The following is a 22,572-nucleotide window of genomic DNA, read 5'->3' on the forward strand; positions in this document are numbered from 1 at the left end:
TTTTTTGTATGATCATCCAAAGATTTAACCCATGAGTTGGGCAATTCCTTAGCATCAATTTCATCCTTTCCCAAGATTGTGCAACATGCTCATGTTCAAGTTGCTTGAAATTAATGATCAAGGTTCTAAGGGAAATAACTTTTGCGGGCGGAAAATACTTAGTGATAAAAGCATCTTTGCACTTGTTCCAAGAATCGATACTATTGCGAAGCAAAGAAGAAAACCAAATTTTTGCACGACCTCGCAAAGAAAACGGAAATAATTTCAACTTCACAACATCATTGTCCACATCTTTTTTCTTTGCATATCGCATAATTCCACAAATGTGCTAAGATGGGACGCGGCATCCTCATTAGGAGTACTGGCAAATTGATGTTTTATGACAAGATTCAGCAAAGCAGTGTTAATATCACAAGACTCTGCACTAGTGGTGGGAGGAGCAAACGGAGTGCTAATAAAATCATTATTGTTGGTATTTGAGAAATCACACAACTTGGTGTTCTCTTGAGTCATGATGACTATGCAACAAGATTGCACTCAAAAATAGATTTGACGAGAAAACGGCGAGCGAAAAAGAGGGCGAATAAAACGGCAAATTTTTGTGAAGTGGGGGAGAGGAAAACGAGAGGCAAATGGCAAATAATGTAAATTGCAAGGAGATCCAATTTTTGATTAGGAATGTGGTTGATGTTGAAGATCCTCCCCGGCAACGGCGCCAGAAATTCCTTTTGATGTTTGCTAGAACTACGTGGGTATTTCCCCAAAGAGGAAGGGATGATGCAGTATAGCGACGGTAGGTATTTCCCTCAGTGATGAGACCAAGGTTATCGAACCAGTAGGAGAACCTCCTCACACCATGTAAACAGCACCTGCACACAAATAAGAAATACTTGCAACCCGACGTGTTAAAGGGGTTGTCAATCCCTTCTGGGTACGGTGCCTCGGTATAGGCAAATAGTATGATGTAAAAGTGGTAGATAGGATAAATATATCGCGGAACAAATAAATTGCAGCAAGGTATTTCTGTATTTTTGTTTTAATAGATATGAAAATAAATACAAGGAAAAATAGATCACAAAGGAAAATATGATGAAAAGAGATCCAGGGGCCGTAGGTTTCACTAGTGGCTTCTCTCCAGAAAAATAGTAGATCGACTCCTGCCTGCATATACTACTATTACTCCACACATTGACCGCTATCCAGCATGCATCTAGTGTATTAAGTTCATGAGAAAACGGAGTAATGCAATAAGAACGATGACATGATGTAGACGAGATCCGTTTATCTATTGCGGAGATATAGATCTCATCTTGTTATCCTTAGTAGCAACGATACATACGTGTCGGTTGCCCTTCTGTCACTGGGATCAAGCACCATAAGATCGAACCCACTATAAAGCACCTCTTCCCATTGCAAGATAAATAGATCAAGTTGGCCAAACAAAACCCAAATATAGGAGAAGAAATACGAGGCTATAAGCAATCATGCATATAAGAGATCAAAGAAGACTCAAATAACTTTCATGGATAAAAACATAGATCTGATCGTAAATTCAAAGTTCATCGGATCCCAACAAACACATCGCAAAAAGACTTACATCATATGGATCTCCAAGAGACCATTGTATTGATAATCAAGAGAGAGAGAGGAAGCCATCTAGCTACTAACTACGGACTCGTAGATCTACAAAGAACTACTCACGCATCATAGGAGAGGCACCAATGGAAGTGGTGAACCCCTGCATGACGGTGTCTAGATTGGATCTGGTGGTTCTGGACTCTACGGCGGTTGGAATTGATTTTCGTTGACTCCCCTAGGGTTTCTAGAATATTGGGGTATTTATAGAGCAAAGAGGCAGTTCAGGGGGCACCCGAGGTGGACAGCACCCACCAGGGGCGCCTGGGCCTCCTGGCATGCCCTGGTGGGTGCTGCTCCCCTCGAGCAGTCCCCGGGTGCTTCCTTGGCCCACTGGCTTTCTTCTAAGCCAAAAAAAATCCTCCAGGAGTTTCATTGTGTTTGGACTCCGTTTGATATTAATTTCTCGCGATGTAGAAAACATGCAGAAAACAGCAACTGGCACTGGGCACTATGTCAATAGGTCAGTACCAAAAAATGATATGCAATGACTATAAAATGATTGTAAAACATCGAAGAATGATAATATAACAACATGGAACAATAAAAAATTATAGATACGTTGGAGATGTATCAATGATCTTATTTATGCTACTGTCGTTCTAAGCAAATAAGATGTAAACATGAAAAACATCACATGCAAATCATAAAGTGACATGATATGTCCAATATCATCTTGTGCTTTTGATCTCCATCTTTGAGGCGCGGCATGATCACCATCTTCACCGGCATGACACCATGATCTCCACCATCGTGTCTTCATGAAGTTGTCTCGCCAACTATTACTTCTACTACTATGGCTAACGGTTAGCAATAAAGTAAAGTAATTACATGGCACTTATATTGACTCGTAGGTCATACAACAAATTAAGACAACTCCTATGGCTCCTGCCGATTGTCATACTCATGATTCCTATTACAAGAACATGATCAATCTCATAGATCACATATACAATTCATCACATCCTTTTGGCCAAATCACATCACATAGTATACCCTGCAAAAACAAGTTAGACATCCTCTAATTGTTGTTGCATAATTTACGTGGCTGCTATGGATTTCTAGCAAGAAGTTTCTTACCTACGCAAAAGCCACAACGGTGATATGCCAATTGCTATTTACCCTTCATAAGGACCCTCTTCATCAAATCCGATCCGACTAAAGTGGGAGAGACAGACACCTGCTAGCCACCTTATGCAACAAGTGCATGTCTGTCGGTGGAAGCTGTCTCACGTAAGCATACGTGTAAGGTCGGCCCGGGCCGCTTCATTCCACAATGCCGCCGAATCAAGATAGGACTAGTAACGGTAAGCAAATTGACCAAATCATCGCCCACAACTACTTGTGTTCTACTCGTGCATAGAATCTACGCATAGACCTAGCTCATGATGCCACTGTTGGGGAACGTAGTAATAATTCAAAAAAATCCTACGTGCCACCAAGATCAATCTAGGAGATGCTAGCAACGAGAGAGAGGGAGTGCATCTTCATACCCTTGAAGATTGCTAAGCGGAAGCTTTACAAGAACGCAGTTGATGGAGTCATACTCGCGATTCAAATCGTGGAAGATCCGATCCAAGCATCGAATGGACGGTGCCTCCGCATTCAACACACGTACAGTTCGGGGATGTCTCCTCCTTGTTGATCCAGCAAGGGGAGAGGGGAAGTTGAGGGAGAACTCCGGCAGCACGACAACATGGTGGTGGAGCTCGTGGTTCTCGGGCAGAGCTTCGCTAAGCACTAGAAGGAGGAGGAGGTGTAGGAGGCGGGAGGGCTGCGCCAGGGGCTGAGGTTGTTCGGCCCTCTCTCTCCCTCACTATATATAGGGGAAGGGGGAGGAGGAGGCGCCCTAGGGTTTCCCTAGGGGAGGGGCGACGACCACAGGGGAAACCATAGATGGGTTTGGGCGCCCCCACCCCTAGGAAACTTGGCCCCCAAGGCGGGAGGGGCGGCTGCCCTAGGGGAGGCACCCCCACCTCTCCAGGTTACGTGAGATGGGGTGGAAGGGGCGCACAACCCCTTAGTGGGCGGGTGTGCCCCATCCCCTTGGCCCATAAGGCCCCCAAATGCTTGCCGGGGACTCCGAAACTCCTTCCGGTCACACAGGTCGTCACCCAGTACCTCCAAAACAATTCCGGACTCCAATACCCTTCATCCAATATATCGATCTTCACCTCCGAAACATTACGGAGTTCCTCGTCACGTCCGGGATCTCATCCAGGACTCCGAACAACCTTCGGTAACAACATACTATTCCCATTACAACTCTAGCGTCACCGGACCTTAAGTGTGTAGACCCTACGGGTTCGGGAACCATGCAGACATGACCGAGATACCTCTCCGACCAATAACCAATAGCAGGATCTTGATACCCATATTGGCTCCCACATGTTCAACGATGATCTCATCTGATGAACCACGATGTCGGGGATTCTATCAATCTCGTATACAATTCCCTTTGTCCATCCGGATGTTACTTGCCCGAGATTCGATCGTCGGTATCCCCATACCTTGTTCAATCTCATTATCGGCAAGTCGCTTTACTCGTTCCGTAACACATGATCCCGTGACTAACTCCTTAGTAACATTGAGCTCATTCTGATGATGCATTATCGAGTGGCCCAGAGATACCTCTTCGTCATACGGAGTGACAAATCCCAGTCTCGATTCGTGCCAACCCAACAGACACTTTCAGAGATACCTGTAGTGCACCTTTATAGTCACACAGTTATGTTGCAACGTTTGATACACCCAAAGCATTCCTACGGTATCCGGGAGTTGCACAATCTCATGGTCTAAGGAAATGATACTTGACATTAGAAAAGCTCTAGCAAACGAACTACACGATCTTGTGCTATGCTTAGGATTGTGTCTTGTCAATCACATCATTCTCCTAATGATGTGATCTCGTTATCAATGATATCCAATGTCCATGGTCAGAAAACCATTACCATCTATTGATCAATGAGCTAGTCAACTAGAGGCTCACTAGGGACATGTTGTGGTCTATGTATTCAGACATGTATGACAGTTTTCGGTTAATACAATTATAGCATGAACAATAGACAATTATCATGAACAAGGAAATATAATAATAACCATTTTATTATTGCCTCTAGGGCATATTTCCAACATGGCCACCCAGTTGGCGCGGCGAGGTTCGATGATGTAGAACCACTCCTGCTGCCACACCTTGACGGTCTCGATGAACGCCCCTTTGGGCCATGTGGCGTTGGGCAGCTTGCTTACCATGGCCCCACCGCAATCCGCGTGCTATCCGTGGACCACCTTTGGCTTCAGATTGGAAACCTTGAGCCATAAGCCGAAGTGTGGCGGAATGCGGAGCAGAGCTCACCCATGACGATAAACGCCGATATGTGGAGGAATGAATTCAGGGCTAGATCGTGGAAATCTAGCCCGTAGTAGAACATAAGGCCTCAGACGAAGGGGTAGAGGGGAAACCCTAGCCCCCTGAGGAAATGGGGGATGAATACGACCCTCTCGCCAGGCCTCGGAGTGGGGATGACCTGGTCCTTGTCGAGGAGCCTGTGCACGATATCCGCGGTCAGATAGCCCGCGCTTCGGAGATCCTTGACGTCCTTTTCAGTGACGGAGGAGGCCTCCCACTTGCCCTTGGAGCCGGACCCGGCCATGGCTGGGGAGGGTGGTGGCGGTCGGAAATAATTGAGCATTTTGGGCGCTAGAGCTTGGAGATTGGAAGACAGAGGCTAGAGGAAGGCGTGGGGAAGAAAGGAGGAATCATTGTCCTCTTATAGACAGTGAAAATGCCAACCGTCCCTCTCTTAAGCCTTAAACCCCGCCTGTTCCCAATGAGATCGTGCGTAAGGCACGGTTGGGTTACCCAAATCCCATTGATGAGAATCCCGTAATAAGCGGGCACAATCTCTGTTTTGACAAGACGCGCCAATGGAGGCTCGACCATGAAACACGAAACAGGAGGTGTGAAAACAGTTCGAAATGCTGAAGGGTCGAGTGTGATGTTTCGCTGGAAAAAGTTGTCAGTAGAAGATAATGTCCCTATTTTGACATATCGCCTTCGTGGCTAAGGGTTGTATTAATTATGCATAGCTGGACATAGTTACTTTGTAAGGGGAGCTGACGTACGATATTCAAGAGAAGGAACCCGCCTTGCAATGCCGAAGACAATCCGCGTGCCGAACACATCGTCATTGAAGACTGGTTCAGGTGCTACTGAGGGAGTCCTGGATTAGGGGGTCCTCAGGTGTTTGGTCTATTCTATATGGGCCGGACTGATGGGCCGTGAAGATAAAGCAGAAGACCATCCCCCGTGTCTGGGTAGGACTCCTATATGCGTGGACGGCAAGATTGGTGTCCGGATATTCTATTTCCCTTCCTTGTATACCGGCTCTGTACAACCCTAGGTCCCTCCGGTGTCTATATAAACCGGAGGGTTTTGTCCGTAGAGGGAATCAGAATATTCATAGGCTAGACATTTAGGGTTTAGATATTACGATCTCGGGGTAGATCTACTCTTGTGATCCCTATATTCATCGAATACAATCAAGCAGGACGTAGGGTTTTACCTTCTTTAAGAGGGCCCGAACCTAGATAAACATCGTGTTTCATTGTCCCTTGTTACCATTGATCCTTAGATGCACAACTTGGTCCCCCCTATCCGAGATCTGTCGGTTTTGATACTGACAGCCGCCACCGAGGTCATCTATAGCCGATCTCTGAGGTGCCAAAGATTTAAGTTGGCGCCACCGCCACTTCGGTTTTGCGGATCTAATTCGCCGTCGTAGTAGGTGCCGAGAACTAAGGCTGGAATTGTCCTACCGCTAGATTTCATGTCATCCCATGGCAACATATTTTGGTCTTCCGCCATCTCCATGCATGCACACCCGCGCCCTGGGTCTGTTTGAGGGTGTAGCACACAGGTATATTTGATGATGTTGCGTGCATGTTTTTTTGTCCATACTTGAGGGTAGTAATTCAACCCTAACACTTCCTTTTTTTTGCATGGTAATACGTGTCTCATTCATATCAGAAAGAACGAAGTACAAGTCACGTAAGAATCGACATGACAAAACTGAAAAAAGATAGCAGAACATATCTGAGCTTGACACCAACGACTGTCACCTGCCTTTGACACCACCACAACAGCCACCGAAGAAAATAATGACGGATCACCGCCTCACCCGAGCTCGACGTGGCCCATCGCTGATATATAGCTTTGCGGACCTCGAAGGTGGCTCGCCAAAAGTGAAGACATTGCTGTTGAACGAATCAGACCGGAGCAACACCCCAGACACGCCATCGAACTTCAAATCTGGCACCCCACCACGACTAAGACGCCAAAGGAGGAAACCATACCTGTCATCCACTAACCCAGCTCATAATATCGTCGATGCATACCACAATCTGCATCCGCTCCTGAACTATCTCCCAAGCTCCACGCAGACGCTGGAGCAAACACCGTCGCAACGGCGGAGGACGAGGACACAGGTCCACCACGAGGATGCCGCCGCTGCCACGCCATCTTTGCTTGAACAGACTGATTTCCAAATCCATCCCCAACCATAGGATTGATGGCCTCGTCAGGGAAAGGATCCAAAGAATCTTTATTTAGCACCGTCATCATCGCCGCCGAAGCCAAGGCGATGAACAACCTAAAACCTAGACTACAAAGGAGTAAAAACAATCCACGCGCATGGATCTGACGACCCCCTAACTTCCTTCGATCTATATTATTTGTCGCTCAAATACATATAGCATTTAGAACTAAATTACATGTACATACATCACTTTCAGTGACAACAAATATGAATCGGAGCGAGTAACTTTCTTCCTGCGTGCACGGATTGAGATTATATTATACGTTTTGCGGCAGTAGATTCGTCCTACGTCGATGTGTTCTTTTATTGAACATTTCATCACCTATTCGATCATCAAACGGCTAGTGAAATTGCTCGGAGCGGGATCGCATTGAAGTCGCTCCGCATCGGTGGTCTCGTGTGGGAGTAGAGCTGAGGCAAGCAGACGAGCGAGTCTACGGTCGAACGAACGCTGGCTTGGCTTGCTTGCCTCCTTCCTCGGGAAGCCCAACCCAAGTTGCACAGATATCCATCCATCGTCAATCAAATCGATCAATCAATCAATGCCGCAGTCGTGATCCGTCTCCTAAAATAATCTCCAGGACACGCTCCGGGACGGGGCCCCCTTTGTCACGTTGCAACTCAAACCTAAATAAATAAAACGAACAAAGAAACGAAAGAAAAGAGTTTGTGTGTTGGTGAGAGGAATGGATGCGTCGTCAGCTACTCCTGGCACTAGGTAGCCTACTTTGGAATCCGCAGAGGCAGGCTGAGGGGAGGTGACTCCCCATGAGGTTGCACGCAAGATGACAAAACGACGAGACGACGGAGAGGGAGAGGGAGAGAGATAGCATGGATGGACGGACGGCTGGATGGGTGGCAGAGTGACATGGCACATCTCCCGAGGGAGATAAACCGCTGCCTCCCCCGTAGCCCCCTCGCCTTGTCCGGGCTCGACGTGCGCAGCCTTATCTCGAGCACGCACGCAACGCACCCCAGTGGTAGGTCGCTCGGGGCTACGGCGTAGATGTGCTGATGATAGGAAGAGTGAGTGAGGGGAGCCGCAGATGAATCTAATCGGTCTTCTCCTCCTCCTTCCCGTTTCATCTCTTATGCATGGAGTCGGTCATGGTTTTTACGAGCAGTCCAAGGCAGTGCATGACTGCATGCGAGCACGGCGGGAGTCGATCGGATCGGATCGGCCGGCGCCGGTCGTTCGTTTTGCCTTTGCCGATCGTAGCGGCTCCCTGGCTGGCTCTGGCCCTCTCCCCCGGTTCCCGTGGCTTTGCGCGCGCTCGCATCGCCGGGCCTTTTGCTCTCTTGCTGCGCTTGCGTCGCGTGGTTGATTGGGAGCCGCGAAAGCTTTGAAAAAAGCCCAGGTGTCCGCTGCGGCTGCGTCCATGTCTGCCCGTGTGCGCGCAGTGGAAAAGGGCAAATTCTTCGCGCGCGTATTGGCCCCCGCGCCACGCTGCCTCGGCCGCAAATACTAGATGGTTTTGTTCGCTTCATCGGGTGCCACAAACACACGCTCACATTTGGGTCAGAAACACCCCAGAGTATACATCACCAAACAATTAGTGAAGCTCCATTATCCACGAGAAAAAAAATAGATTTGCATGCACCAGTGATTTTTTCCCCCTTCCAAACCTCACCTGGTCCGGCACCAAATAAAGGCGGCAAAGTACAAGCGAATCCGGGTCCCAAATGTGGCAAACCAGCCCAAGCTCGGCACGCTGACACGGGCCATCCAATCGAATCTTCCTCCTCCGTGCACGGAGATCTCATTGTTCACGGATCGCGCTTGCTTGCTTGCTTGCTTTCTGCGGCAGGATGTGCGTGTGCGCGCCTCGAGGCTCGCCGTTGCCGCTGCCGCTTTGGGCAGCCTTGCGTACATGTGTGCGTGTGTGTATACCACCGCCACCGCCACCCCGCCCGTCCGTACACGAGCGGCTTCACGTGAGCGCTGCGCGCGCATCGAGCCGCGCAGTTTATGGGCTCGATCCGCGTGCAATCGCGCGTCGTCATCCGTCGCGACCTGGCTCGTTTGAAAACCACGTCAACTCCATCCTCCGGGGCCGGACCAAGAAAGAATATATTTGCATCGGACGTGACGTTTAAAGATCGATCGATCGATCGATGGGTGGTTAAGCGTACGATTACCGATGAAACAGTATGGGACGGGCACTGATCCCATACGTACGTACATGCAAACACGTAAAAAAGCTCGGATCATTTGTCCGGACGGAGCGGTTGCTGTTGAATCGTTTGCTTGATCTTGGACTTCGGGTCACCGAACCACCTGAGAAGACACCACGCAATTCCCGCGTGCATGTGATGACCCTGACCCCCTTGAGTTTGGCACGTGAGTGAGAGAACAAACGCCAACACTAAAATAACCAACCCCGATACTCTCACTCATATTCACTCATTCACACCAGGCCCCATCTTGGCGCTGCCACGCTGCAAGACGTATCTATGGCGGCACAGACCCCAACGCAGAAAGAAAACTCCGGACCACACTCGCATACGTACATGCAATGCACAAGCAAAGCCAGCCCAGCCAAAGTTGCACACCAAGACTTGGTTTCCTTCCCCTTCCTACTCTACTCTACAGTAGAACCGCATTCATTCATTCATCGACTCGTCCATATCGACCGATCATTCCACCACCCTACGCTACACCGGTGGCCAATATAGCTCCCGCGTATATAAACGTCAAAAAGGGGGGGCTCCCCTCTTCTCGTAGCCCGAGCACCAATCTAGATAGCCTCCGCCCTCCCTATCTCCCTTGCTTGCAAGTCACACGCACTCCGGCCGGCCGGCAGGCAAAAGATCGAGCTCTTTTGGTTCCTCTTTCGTTTCCTTTTCTCCTCCTCCTAAGCTTTTTGGTTCTGTGCGTTGGTGGAGAGCTGGAGGAGGAGATGGACATGAACAGTGGCTGGCTCGGCTTCTCCTTGTCTTCCTCTTCTTATGCCGCCAGGGGCTACGACGCCGGCGAGGGAGTGGGGTGCGATGGCGGTGACGGTGGCTCTTGCTCGTCGCCCACAGCGGTGGCGGCGCCTTCTTCGCCCATCGTAGGCGTGCCGTTGCACTCTGGCGGCGGCTCTGGGCAGTACGACGGCCGAGGTAACTGACCAATCACATGCAACACGAGTTCAGGAAGGCTATGCTTAGCTTGTTCGAATCATTGCCTGCATGTTCACGTTTTTTTTTCTGCCATGTATCATAGTACTAGTGTCCAAGTCTAACTAACACTAGTAGGATGAAAACTGCACATGTTCATGTTAATCTTGTTCGACGACAACTCGCTGGTGTTGTTCCTAGTTTGTGTTGGACTACCATATATTCACAGATGCATCTTCACGCTGAAATGGCATATCAACAAGGGGTTTAGTTTGTGTTTGATCAGACTGTTTGCCGTAACTTTTGTACAGATTGGAGGCATCAGCACGCAGAAGCCAAAGGACCCAAGCTGGAGGACTTCCTGAGCGTCGGCTACGGCAACGACAGGAGCAGCGGCATCTACGACGCCAGCCACGCCGACGAGCTCAAGTACCACCACCACCAGGACGTCCATCACGCGTATCCAGGCTCGCCCTACTTCCAGGGCAATGGCGGCGGTGGCGCCGTCATCGGGCTGGACATCAACAACGCGCCGCCGCCGCCACACTGCACCGGCCTCCCGGACCACCACTACATGCCGGCGCACCACGGCCAGTACTCGCTGTGCCCGCCGAACCAACAAGCTGCAGGCACGGGGGCGATGGCGGCGGCGCCAATGTACAGCTCGGCGGCGGGCTTCGACGGCAGCACCAACATGTCGATCTCTGGCATCAAGTCCTGGCTCCGGCAGTCGATGTACGTCCCAGAGCGGTCGCCGGCGGTGCCTCCATCCGTGCACTCCGCCCCGACCGAGCCGCCGCCGCCGCTGCCGGCGCCGTGCGTCCCCGTCCCTCGCAAGCTCGCGCAGACGTTCGGGCAGAGGACGTCGCAGTTCCGCGGCGTCACCAGGTTGGTCTTGCTCTTGCGTGCTCAAGCTTTTGCATCGTTTACACGTCCGGGTTCCTTCATGGATTCATGCTGGTTCGTACGTTGATTTGCAGGCACAGGTGGACGGGGAGGTACGAGGCTCACCTGTGGGACAACACCTGCAGGAAGGAAGGCCAGACCAGGAAAGGAAGGCAAGGTGAGCTCCTCCTCATCAGATCAAGAACCACAAAACATTTCTGCCTTTGTAACTTCGTACTGACATCAACTTCCATGCATGTTCGTTCCCGAATCTGCCGAATGCAACGAGCAGTTTACCTAGGTAAGCCGTTGCTACTCCTTCCTTAACTTCTCCAGTGGTTTTAGAGGTTCAGTTTGGAACCTCTTGTTGTCCATTGTTGTTGTTACATTCTGATCGATCATGGTTGATCTGAAATTTGAAGGTGGGTATGACAAGGAGGAGAAGGCCGCGAGGGCTTATGATCTGGCAGCGCTCAAGTACTGGGGGCCAACGACTCACATAAATTTCCCGGTAGGTTTCAGCTTCTGAGACGCCATTGCATTCAAGCTTTCCTCTTAATTAAGCCCAGGGAATGTGGTGGTACTACTAGTGTAGGGGCCTGGTACGTAGTCCTATGGTTCATTCCTGCACCTGCATACTGTAACTCGCTGCTGATTAAATAAAGTGCTTAGTACAGCAGATGTTTTCAATGTTTCCTTGATGGATGGGCTGGGTTTTGTTGTCACATGTAGTTAAGCACCTACGAGAAGGAGCTGGAGGAGATGAAGCACATGACAAGGCAGGAGTTCATTGCGCACTTGAGAAGGTGCACTTCTTGGCTTCCTGTTTTTTCCTCTTTATTACTGCCGCACCATCAGTGATGCAGTGCCAACAATTATTAGGACCATTGCAAAGAAGTACGTACAGATCATCTACTATAAAATTGTAAAAGCATATATAAAATTGCGAAGGAGTACTATGGAAGAAAACCATTGCAAAATCTGATGAACAACTTAAACATCACTAGAGACAAAATTTCTAGGACTACTGGGTAATCTGTGTGCACACTTTCACATACATGCGCATCCAAAAGTGTGAAAACATCTGGCGCGCTCACCAAGGCTTACAACTTCCGAGTTAAATTCTGTTCTTTGCAGGAACAGCAGTGGCTTCTCGAGGGGAGCATCCATGTACAGAGGAGTGACCAGGTGCCCCATTTTTACCCCCATCCGCAGGCTTTTTCACCACCCCAAAACTTGCTCTCTTCTCAGCTCCAGGCCCTGTTTGGTTCCAATAAGTCCCCTGACTTATAAGTCAGGTGACTTAAAACCAGTGACTTATAAGTCACACCCGTTTGGTTGTCACCCGATTTATAAATTATCTTCCCACACCTTCCCACACCAATCAACATCATGCAGGTGGTGGGACCCATGCAAAAGGGGGTGACTTATAAGTTTTAAGTTGGGGTGGAGCAACTTATGACTTATAAATTGGGGTGACTTATAAGTTGGGGCTGTTTGGCAAAATAAGTCATTTTTTACAATTTTCAACTTATAAGTTGGTGTATTATTTGGAACCAAACAGGGCCCTAGTGTAGTCCATCTCACTCGCAGTCACAAGTCACAGACAGACAGACACGCAGAAACACACGCGCATCGACTTGCCAGCCTGTGGCACTGTGTGTGATCTTTTCTTGTTGCGCTTGCTTTCCCTTTCCCCAGGCATCACCAGCACGGCAGATGGCAGGCCAGGATTGGGAGGGTGGCAGGGAACAAGGACCTATACCTGGGAACCTTCAGTAAGTTTTTGTTTTCTTACTACTCTTGTATGCAGCTTGTTCACTCCAAGTTCCAAGCCTTAACAGTCACCCGACTGTTGCTAATCTAACTGTAATCTTGTTGTTCTTGTTCTTTTTTGTCATTTGTGCATGGTTATATGGCAGTAGATGTCTCATGTCTAGTTGAAAATCGTCGTAGGTACGCAGGAGGAGGCGGCGGAGGCGTACGACATCGCGGCGATCAAGTTCCGCGGGCTGAGCGCCGTCACCAACTTCGACATCAGCAAGTACGACGTGAAGCGCATCTGCGCCAGCTCGCACCTCATCGGCGGGGACCTCGCCTGCAGGCGCTCCCCGACGCGCGACGCGCCGGCGCTGCCCAGCGGCGTGAGCGTCGCCGTGGAGCGCCCCGAGGCCGGCGCGTCCGACAACAGCTCCGACGCCTCGGACGGCCACCGCGGCGCGCACCTGCTGCACGGCCTCCAGTACGCGCACGCCATGAAGTACGAGGCCGGCGAGGGCAGCAACGGCGGAGGGAACTGGATGCCAGGCGCGGCCCGGCCGGTCGCCGGCGTCCCCGCCGCGCACCCGCTCCCGGTGTTCGCGCTCTGGAACGACTGAGCGAGTGAGATTAGCGTAGCACGCAACGCAGGGACGTACTCGTAGTAGGTAGCTAGCTAGGGCAACATGCTCACATGTACGGTGGTGCAAGAGGACCGATGATAAAGCTTGCAGGGGAGGCGGTGTTGTGATCGGCCGACCTCTGCGATGCGAGGGTAGGGTGTGCGATGATGCATGTCGTTGCATGGTTGGCGCCTTAACTTGTGTGAGAGGTGCCGACAATTTTGCCGCAATGTGAGACTCTTTGACGTGCATGCATGCATGCATGCCACGACGTAGGAGATTTTCAATTCTAGCATGCACTGAACCTTTGCCACTTACTATATGCCATGTACTACTGAACCTGGGAGGTGCGCCGAAGCCTACGGTGCTGTGTAGACAGAGCGGTGGTGATGCGCGTCGCGTCGCGTTGCGTGGGCGCGTTGGCGGAAGAGACGACGCAAGGAGAGATAGTATTACATCGGCTGAGCTGAGTGCTGTCTCTGTCGTAACCCGTGACGCGGCGATGCCCCGGAGAACCCGATGCGGCACGCCGCACCACACCCTGGGCAGTGGCCGGAGCTGCAGCTACGGCCACGGTGCGTACGCCGGAATCGGGGCGGCTGTGCGTTTATACTTTCGTGCCGAAAGTGGCAGCGTGCAGCACCTCGTCCAACTCACAGAAACGCCGGCCCGGTGAGCGAAATCTGAGGCGCTGCGTGCTTCTTGTCCTGTCCCGCCTGCCGGCCCCGGCCTGTAGACGACGAGGGACTTTGCTCGTGAAAGATGCCAAAAAGCAGAGCGACGTGTTTATCTGCCTCAGGAATTGACCGGGGATATCCAATCGAGGGGATGGCGCAGACCCAAAGGTCCGACGCCTTGCTGCAGCCAGCGTCATCTCTCAATCGTGTCCATTGCGGACAGAAATATACTCGCAGGACTCTACTTCGAGGACAAGATTCTTTCCTGGACTGCTATAAATATGAGTTTTTTTTTTTGTTTTTACAGAGATCGAGCAACCGCTGGCTCTCAATATATGAGCATCCGGACAATATGGACCGTCCGTCGGAGCGAATTCGACGGTCTAGATCCGATGCAATACGCTGATGTCACGTGTATTATATCAGACCCCGAGGGTATTTTCGGAAGAAAAAATATTTCGAATTGATCTGATTTTCCCTCCCAAATATTTCGAGGGTATTCTCGGTACGAATTTCCGGACTTTTTTCGGTTCGGTTTTTATCCCGTTCTTATTCCTCGCCGCCACTAGGGTTTTATCCCGTTCTTATTCCTCGTCGCGGCCCCTCCCTGCCTCGTCGCCGGCAGGATCTAGCCGCGCGTTGCGGCCCCTCCCTCCCTCGTCGCTGGCAGGATCTAGCCGCGCGTCGCGGCCCCTCCCTTCCTCCACCCCAACTCCCTCGCGATCTCGCACCACCTTTTCAACGAACACTAGAGAAGGCCCACTGCCCTCCACGCGGCGGCCGCCGGCGAAGAGTCGGCGCCATCCCACCTCCCAGTCCTCCATGCGGGTCCTCCAATTGGTTGTTAATTTGCGTCCTCTACATATCATTTCTCTGCCATGGCTACAGCTTTGATCTGGCCATGCATTATGGATCATGTTCTGCGGGACTAGAAGAAGCCGGCCGCCGGCCTCAACGGCCAGCCCCATTCGTCCAGCCCCGACTGCATGATCTACGAACGTTCAATCGCTGCATTCAACATGTATTCTTTCAATTTGGCTGATAGGTGAGATTTGGAGATCAATAGAGATGATAAGCTATTAATTTTAGAATGTACTATAAACAATTCATAGCTTATGTTGCTCAATATTTATGATGCTCGCTTCTTCTTGTGCAATTGCTGGACTGGGATCAACAGACTTGACATGTGCTTTATATGAAAAATTAGATTCACATGGGATATCCACCTTTTCAAGATTGCTGTTAATTCTTATTATGATGTTTTAGCCTTGTTAAAGGGAGAGTAATGGTCCTCGTAAAAAGCAGAGACAAAGGAATGAGCATTTCATTCTTCCATATGTTGCATTTCATTCTTCCGTGTTTAGTTATGTCCAACATTTGTTACATGCACACACTTGACAAGGTTAGTACAAGTAGTAATTTTCCTCTGTTTTGCAGGGCTATGACAGAACATGCTATGTGATTCCCTGAGGCAGGATGGATGTACCATGGCCACACCACTGTGCTCCTGAAGGTGATCGCTTCAATTCAGCGTTGCAGCAGCTGCAGAGGCCCCCTATGGTACGTGCTTTACTCTTGTTATCCTATGCTCTATTTATTTGGCTTTGCGGCGTGCCTACGAGACATAGCTGGGATTGCGTGTTGAATCAGGTAGTATTTTTGACTTCTATTGTGAGGCTATGCTCATGCTCGTACTTTTTTCTCTCGTATGATAATAGACATATCATAGTCCATTATTCTTCTAGGGTTGCCCCAGGCACCATTACTGTCACATGGTAGTAAAAAGCAAATATAGATTTCTACGAGATCCCATACAGACCAAATTTATTTCAAGCAAAATATAGTAACCAATATTATTGTAGTTTTACAACTTGACTCATGTGCAATGGACTAAGAACACGGCTAGGAAACCTTCTTCGATACTAAAACCCAACCAAACCCTACTCTATCGGTTTATGGCCAAGTGAACACTCCACACTGCTGGACTAACTGCTTGCATCTTTGTCATCTTCAATCGCAGCTGCATCCGATAGCCTAGCATGGTACTGCTTGAACCTATTCCTGTATTTCATTTTGTTGTAGGGTGAATCGACAAGCACAACAGATAGCTCTTTTCTGAATTTCTCGATGTATGCCGGCATGCAAGGATATGTTAGTATCGTTCCTTTAAGATCAAAAAATAACATAATTTTAGGTGTTACTCTACGTACTTCGTCATACTGCTTACTTAGTTTTAGTCCTGTAAATAATTCAATGTTCTTCAGCATGTACAGTGCACAACAAGAACTGCAACATTTTATGTTGTTAGATCAACATTTCAGATATTAACAATCTAAAACAAAAACAAAAGCTAATATTTTTGACTAACGTTTCATCGGATTTTGGCACATTAATATTGCATACTGGCCATTGCGTCACGTTAATGTCTTCCCATGCATTGCTTTCTATCCCATTGACTCGCCTCGCTGCTCTCAGATGTGCTTCCATCCCATGTACCTACAAGCCCAATGGGATGAGAAGTTGCCTACGACTAATACTTACATACGATGTCAAATCCTTTGTTATAATTGCATATGTTGAAATTCTCACCACGTTGTGTACTTCTTTGGGTACCATACAGTGGAAAAGTGAATCAAGAACCTGAATCTCCTTCCTTCTGTGGTTTACAACCACAAGTAACCAGTGGACGCCTTGGCTGTTCGTAGGTAGGAAAACCTGGATTGCGCAGATAATTTGATCAACGTGTATAGTAATGAAAAAATCTGTTCAAAGTCAGGTTAAAATACCATGTCATGTTTCAGGTAGCTGGTGCCTTGTGTTGTTCCAGGAATGCCTGCCAAAGCATCCTTGTAGCACTCCTCTATCCTACCATCTCTTTTGAGCTTAGCGACGCCGGCCACCCTCTCAATGTAAACCAGTTGGCCGTCCCTTGTGTCAATTGGGTCATCATGACGCATGAGCTAGATCGCAGCATCAACCACCTACAATAATAATCAAGTTAATTGTATTACAAAAATGGAACTTAATAAACTAATTTATGAAATATCTTACTTCGTCACCCAACCATACGGCTTCTTCAGAACCATCTTTTTGGGTGAGGCATTGCAAATGCTTCGATAGCACGACAATGTCATCAACTAGGACCATTTGTTTTTCATGATTTGTACTGTTGATCAGTGATGCCACGAAATCCTGTCGAACCACATCTAGCTGGTCCCTCTGGGTTTCAGTAACTTCTGGCCTCTTTTTTAAGTTGCTAGAGCCAATTTTCCTCTTTTTATTGTTCGTGTCCTCAGAATCATTTGTAGACTCTGATGGAATCTTGTTTTTCCTTTTTTTTTCTCAGTATCGTACGAAGCATCTTAAATAATTGCAATACCACATTTTTCTTTTCGCCCCCATGATTTGGTGGCGTCGATTCAACCACACTTACTTCTTGCTGCTTTCGAAAGGATTCATCATGGCTGTCATCATCTGTGAAGGCACGGGGCTTTTCGGGCTCTCGCGATCCCGTAGCCTTCACAGAGTGCTGCTTACTCCATATGTTGAACGGAATCTGTCATAAGAAATAAACCGCATGCTAGCCTTTAGCAGATTCTTCCTCAATTATAGGTAAAATGTGCATCACCTGGAATTCTTCAAGGCTTGTAGTGGCTTTGGAATGCATTTGCTTATCCAAACTAGGAGCACCCTGAATATCATCCACCTCTTTCAAAAGCTTATGAATACCATTGAGATCCTGTATGATTTTTCTTTCAGCTCTTTCAAATGCTTCATCCTGTACGTGGAAGATCACATGTTATTTCTGAAACGACAATGATTGTTTCATAATTAAGTTAACATGCGCACGTCAAACTCTTCATCAAGGTTCTTCATTGGGGGCTCCATGTCATCATTCTTTATTCCCTGCTTACAATGGTGCTTAGCAGCGACCTCCGTGACATCATTTTGTTTTCCTGGTCAGAAGCCTGCTCAACATTCTCAACAGAGGCCTCCATTGGGTGTGAAGGTGCCCCGAGGTCAGAAAGATGTATGTCCTCCAGTCCTGGAAATATTCCGTCGCGTTTTATCTTTAAAAAATACATGTTAGTCTGGGGTGTTTTCATAGTAAACTAATTTAGAAAAAACCTTCTAGACGTAAATTTCCAATTATATATACTAATCTCATAATTCTAGGCTTACGTTCAATTCTTTGATGAGGTCTTCTGTGAGCTTGTCATTTGTATGGGTACGCCTAAGGCACTCATCCATTTTCTTTTCAAGGGTGCACATCCTATCAACTTGTTGTGCACCAGCCTCCTGCACGAGGGAGGCAACTTCTTGCAAATCAGTGAATACACGTCCGACGAGTACCTTAATCTGAGACTTTGAAACAGTTAGAATCATATAACTTCATACTAGTTGCAATGTTACAATATATATTGGGTGCCTGATGTAACTCATTTACCTGACCGCCAGTCTTCGGTTTGGCCAGCGTACCATCTCATGCTGGAATGAAAGGCCTCATCAGGTCCTCAACATACTGCAGTTTAGTGTCGTTAGTATGATTTAGAAAATATACATGTTACATAATCCAGGCAATGTGCTAACATTTTACCTCTCCAACTCCCAGATAATTATTCTGGATTATATTGTCAACCTTTTTTGCCTTCTCCTCTCTCCAGTTCTGGATCAGCGGCCTTAACCTTGATTCATACGAGATGCTAGAGTCCAATTGGTGCACTCTGAACTTCTCGTAGTACCATGTCTGCATGACAACAAAAGCAGTTTACAAATATTCTCGTACATTATGTAATGTATGTTAGGTTGTACTACTATGAGTTACCTGCAGCAGTGGTAGATTCCCCTCCAGAATTGCCTCACCATTTACAAAATTCTTCACGCTATCCATAACATAGTCAAGCATTAGCTGTCCAAGATTTGTGCCCTTTATCGTCTCAACGTTTCTAACAATCCCAATATATTTGTTATCCACATACTCCTCTTTTGTTTGGCATACATATTTGCCTATGGTGTACAAGACAAATGGCCTGACAAAAATTGGTGTGCTGTCGCCTTTCATCTTGGCTAGCAATCCTTTGAAAGTTATTTTGGTGTCATTACGGTCTTTCAGTTTCTTCCACAACTCCATATTTTCATCAAGATTTGAAGGGACGTGCTTCTTCCCATGGCAGGGCATGCCTGTTATATGCGCTACATCTTCTAGTGTGATCCTACATGGTCTCCCGTTGATGATAAAGGCATCCTGCTACCTCTTGAGCATTGCGTTGGATTTCCCCGAAGAGGAGAGGATGATGCAGTAAAGTAGCGTAAGCATTTCCCTCGGGTTTTTGAGAACCAAGGAATCAATCCAGTAGGAGACCACGCACAAGTCCCTCATACCTACACAAAACGATAGCAACTCGCAACCAACGCTTAGGGGTTGTCAATCCCTTCACGGTCACTTACGAGAGTGAGATCTAATAGAGATAATATTTTTGGTATTTTTGATAGATAGATGCAAAGTAAAAAGTAAAGAGAAAGTAAAAAACAAAGCAAGTAAATAAAGTGATATAGATTGATATGATGAGAATAGACTCGGGGGCCATAGGTTTCACTAGTGGCTTCTCTCGAGAGCATAAGTATTCTACGATGGGTGAACAAATTACTGTTGAGCAATTGACAGAATTGAGCATAGTTATGAACATATCTAGGCAATGATCATGTATATATGCATCACGTCCAAAAAAAGTAGATCAAAACGATTCTGCATCTACTACTATTACTCCACTCATCGACCACTATCCATCATGCATCTAAAGTATTAAGTAAAAATAGAGTAATGCCGTAAGCAAGATGACATGATGTAGAGGGATAAATTCATGCAATATGATAAAAAAACATCTTGTTATCCTCGATGGCAACAATACAATACGTGCCTTGCTGCCCCTTCTGTCACTGGGTAAGGACACCGCAAGATTGAACCCAAAGCTAAGCACTTCTCCCATTGCAAGAACTACCAATCTAGTTGGCCAAACCAAAAAGGATAATTCGAAGAGACTTGCAAAGATAACTCAATCATACATAAAAGAATTCAGAGAAGAATCAAATATTTTCCATAGATAATCTGAATCATAAACCCACAATTCATCGGTCTCAACAAACAGACCGCAAAAGGAAGATTACATCGAATAGTTCTCCACAAGAGAGGGGGAGAACATTGTATTGAGATCCAAAAAGAGAGAAGAAGCCATCTAGCTACTAGCTATGAACCCGAAGGTCTAAAGTAAACTACTCACACTTCATCGGAGGGGGCATGGTGATGATGTAGAAGCCCTCCGTGGTAGATGCCCCCTCCGGCGGAGCTCCGGAACAGGCCCCAAGATGGGATCTCGTGGATACAGAAAGTTGTGGCGGTGGAATTAGGTTTTTGGCTCCCGTTCTGATCGTTCGGGGATACGTAGGTATATATAGGAGGAAGGAGTACGTCGGTGGAGCTCCGAGGGGCCCACGAGGTAGGGGGCACGCCCAGGGGGGCGTGCCCTCCACCCTCGTGACCTCCTCGGGCACTGCTTGGAGTAGGGTCCAATTCTCCTAGATCACGTTCAGTTGCAAAATCACGATCCCGAAGGTTTCATTCCGTTTGGACTCCGTTTGATATTGTGTTTCTTCGAAATACTGAAAAAGGCAAAAAACAACAATTCCGGGCTGGGCCTCCGGTTAACAGGTTAGTCCCAAAAGTAATATAAAAGTGGCAATAAAGCCCAATATAGTCCAAAACAATAGATAAAGTAGCATGGAGCAATCAAAAATTATAGATACGTTGGAGACGTATCAAGCATCCCCAAGCTTAATTCCTGCTCGTCCTCGAGTAGGTAAATGATAAAAAAGAATTTTTGATGCGGAGTGATACTTTGGCATAATTTCAATGTAAATCTTCTCAATTGTGATATGAATATTCAGATCTGAAAGATTCAAGACAAAAGTTCATATTGACACAAAAGTAATAATACTTCAAGCATACTAATCAAAGCAATCATGTCTTCTCAAAATAACATGGCAAAAGAAAGTTCATCCCTACAAAATTATATAGTTAGGCTATGCTTCATTTTCGTCACACAAAGATGTTCCCAACTTCTATACCCCCGATGACAAGCCAAGCAATTGTTTCATACTTAAATAATCTCAAACTTTTTCAACCTTCACGCAATACATGAGCGTGATCCATGGATATAGCACTATGGGTGGAATAGAATATGATGATGGGGATTGTGTGGAGAAGACCAAAAAAAGGAGAAAGTCTCATATTGACAAGGATAATCAACGGGCTATGGAGATGCGCATCAATTGATGTCAACATGAGGAGTAGGGATTGCCATGCAACGGATGCACTAGAGCTATGGATGCTCAACAATAGAAAACTAGTGGGTGTGCATCCAACTTGCTTGCTCATGAAGACCTAGGGCATTTGAGGAAGCCCATCTTAGGAATATACAAGCCAAATTCTATAATGAAAAATTCCCACTAGGATATGAAAGTGATAACACATGAGACTCTCTACATGAAAAGCATGGTGCTACTTTGAAGCACAATATATGAGACTCACTACATGAAGAACAAGGTGCTACTTTGAAGCACAAGTGTGGAAAAAGAGATAGTAGCATTGCCCTTTTTTTGGGCCTTTCTTTTTTTTTGGCCTTTGTTTTTTTTATTTGGGCTACTTTGAAGCACAAGGTGCTACTTTGAAGCACAAGTGCGTATAATAATGATGATCATCACACTTCTATTGATTACAACACAAGGATTACAACTCGAAACTTAGAACAAGATATGACTCTATATGAATGCCTCCGGCGGTGTACCGGGATGGTGCAATGAATCAAGAGTGACAAGTATGAAATAAAATAATGCATGGTGGCTTTGCCACAAATACGATGTCAACTACATGATCATGCAATGGCAATATGACCAAAGTAATGTATGTCATGATGATGATGATGGAAGTTGCATGGCAATATATCTCGGAATGGCTATGGAAATGCCATAATAGGTAGGTATGGTGGCTGTTTTGAGGAAGATATAAGGAGGTTTATGTGTGATAGAGCGTATCGTATCACGGGGTTTGGATGCACCGGGGAAGTTTGCACCAACTCTCAAGGTGAGAAAGGGCAATGCACGGTACCGAAGAGGCTAGCAATGGTGGAAAGGTGAGAGTGCGTATAATCCATGGACTCAACATTAGTCAAAAGAACTCATATACTTATTGCAAAAAATTAGAAGTCATCAAAAATTCAAGTACTACGCGCATGCTCCTAG

At 47.3% G+C, this 22,572-nt stretch overlaps 1 protein-coding gene across 1 annotated transcript; it reads left to right on the forward strand.

The window, feature by feature from the left end:
• Positions 1 to 9,975: 9,975 nt before the first annotated feature.
• On the forward strand, positions 9,976 to 13,899 carry LOC119293946 (AP2-like ethylene-responsive transcription factor BBM2). The gene is made up of 9 exons (XM_037572260.1): positions 9,976 to 10,337; positions 10,646 to 11,222; positions 11,315 to 11,397; positions 11,512 to 11,520; positions 11,642 to 11,730; positions 11,952 to 12,025; positions 12,357 to 12,407; positions 12,921 to 12,997; positions 13,176 to 13,899. The coding sequence occupies exons 1-9, from the start codon at positions 10,133 to 10,135 to the stop codon at positions 13,595 to 13,597; spliced, it is 1,587 nt and encodes a 528-aa protein (XP_037428157.1). The 5' UTR covers positions 9,976 to 10,132; the 3' UTR covers positions 13,598 to 13,899.
• Positions 13,900 to 22,572: the final 8,673 nt, after the last annotated feature.

Source organism: Triticum dicoccoides, chromosome 4B (assembly GCF_002162155.2).
Source record: "Triticum dicoccoides isolate Atlit2015 ecotype Zavitan chromosome 4B, WEW_v2.0, whole genome shotgun sequence".
NCBI lineage: Eukaryota > Viridiplantae > Streptophyta > Magnoliopsida > Poales > Poaceae > Triticum > Triticum dicoccoides.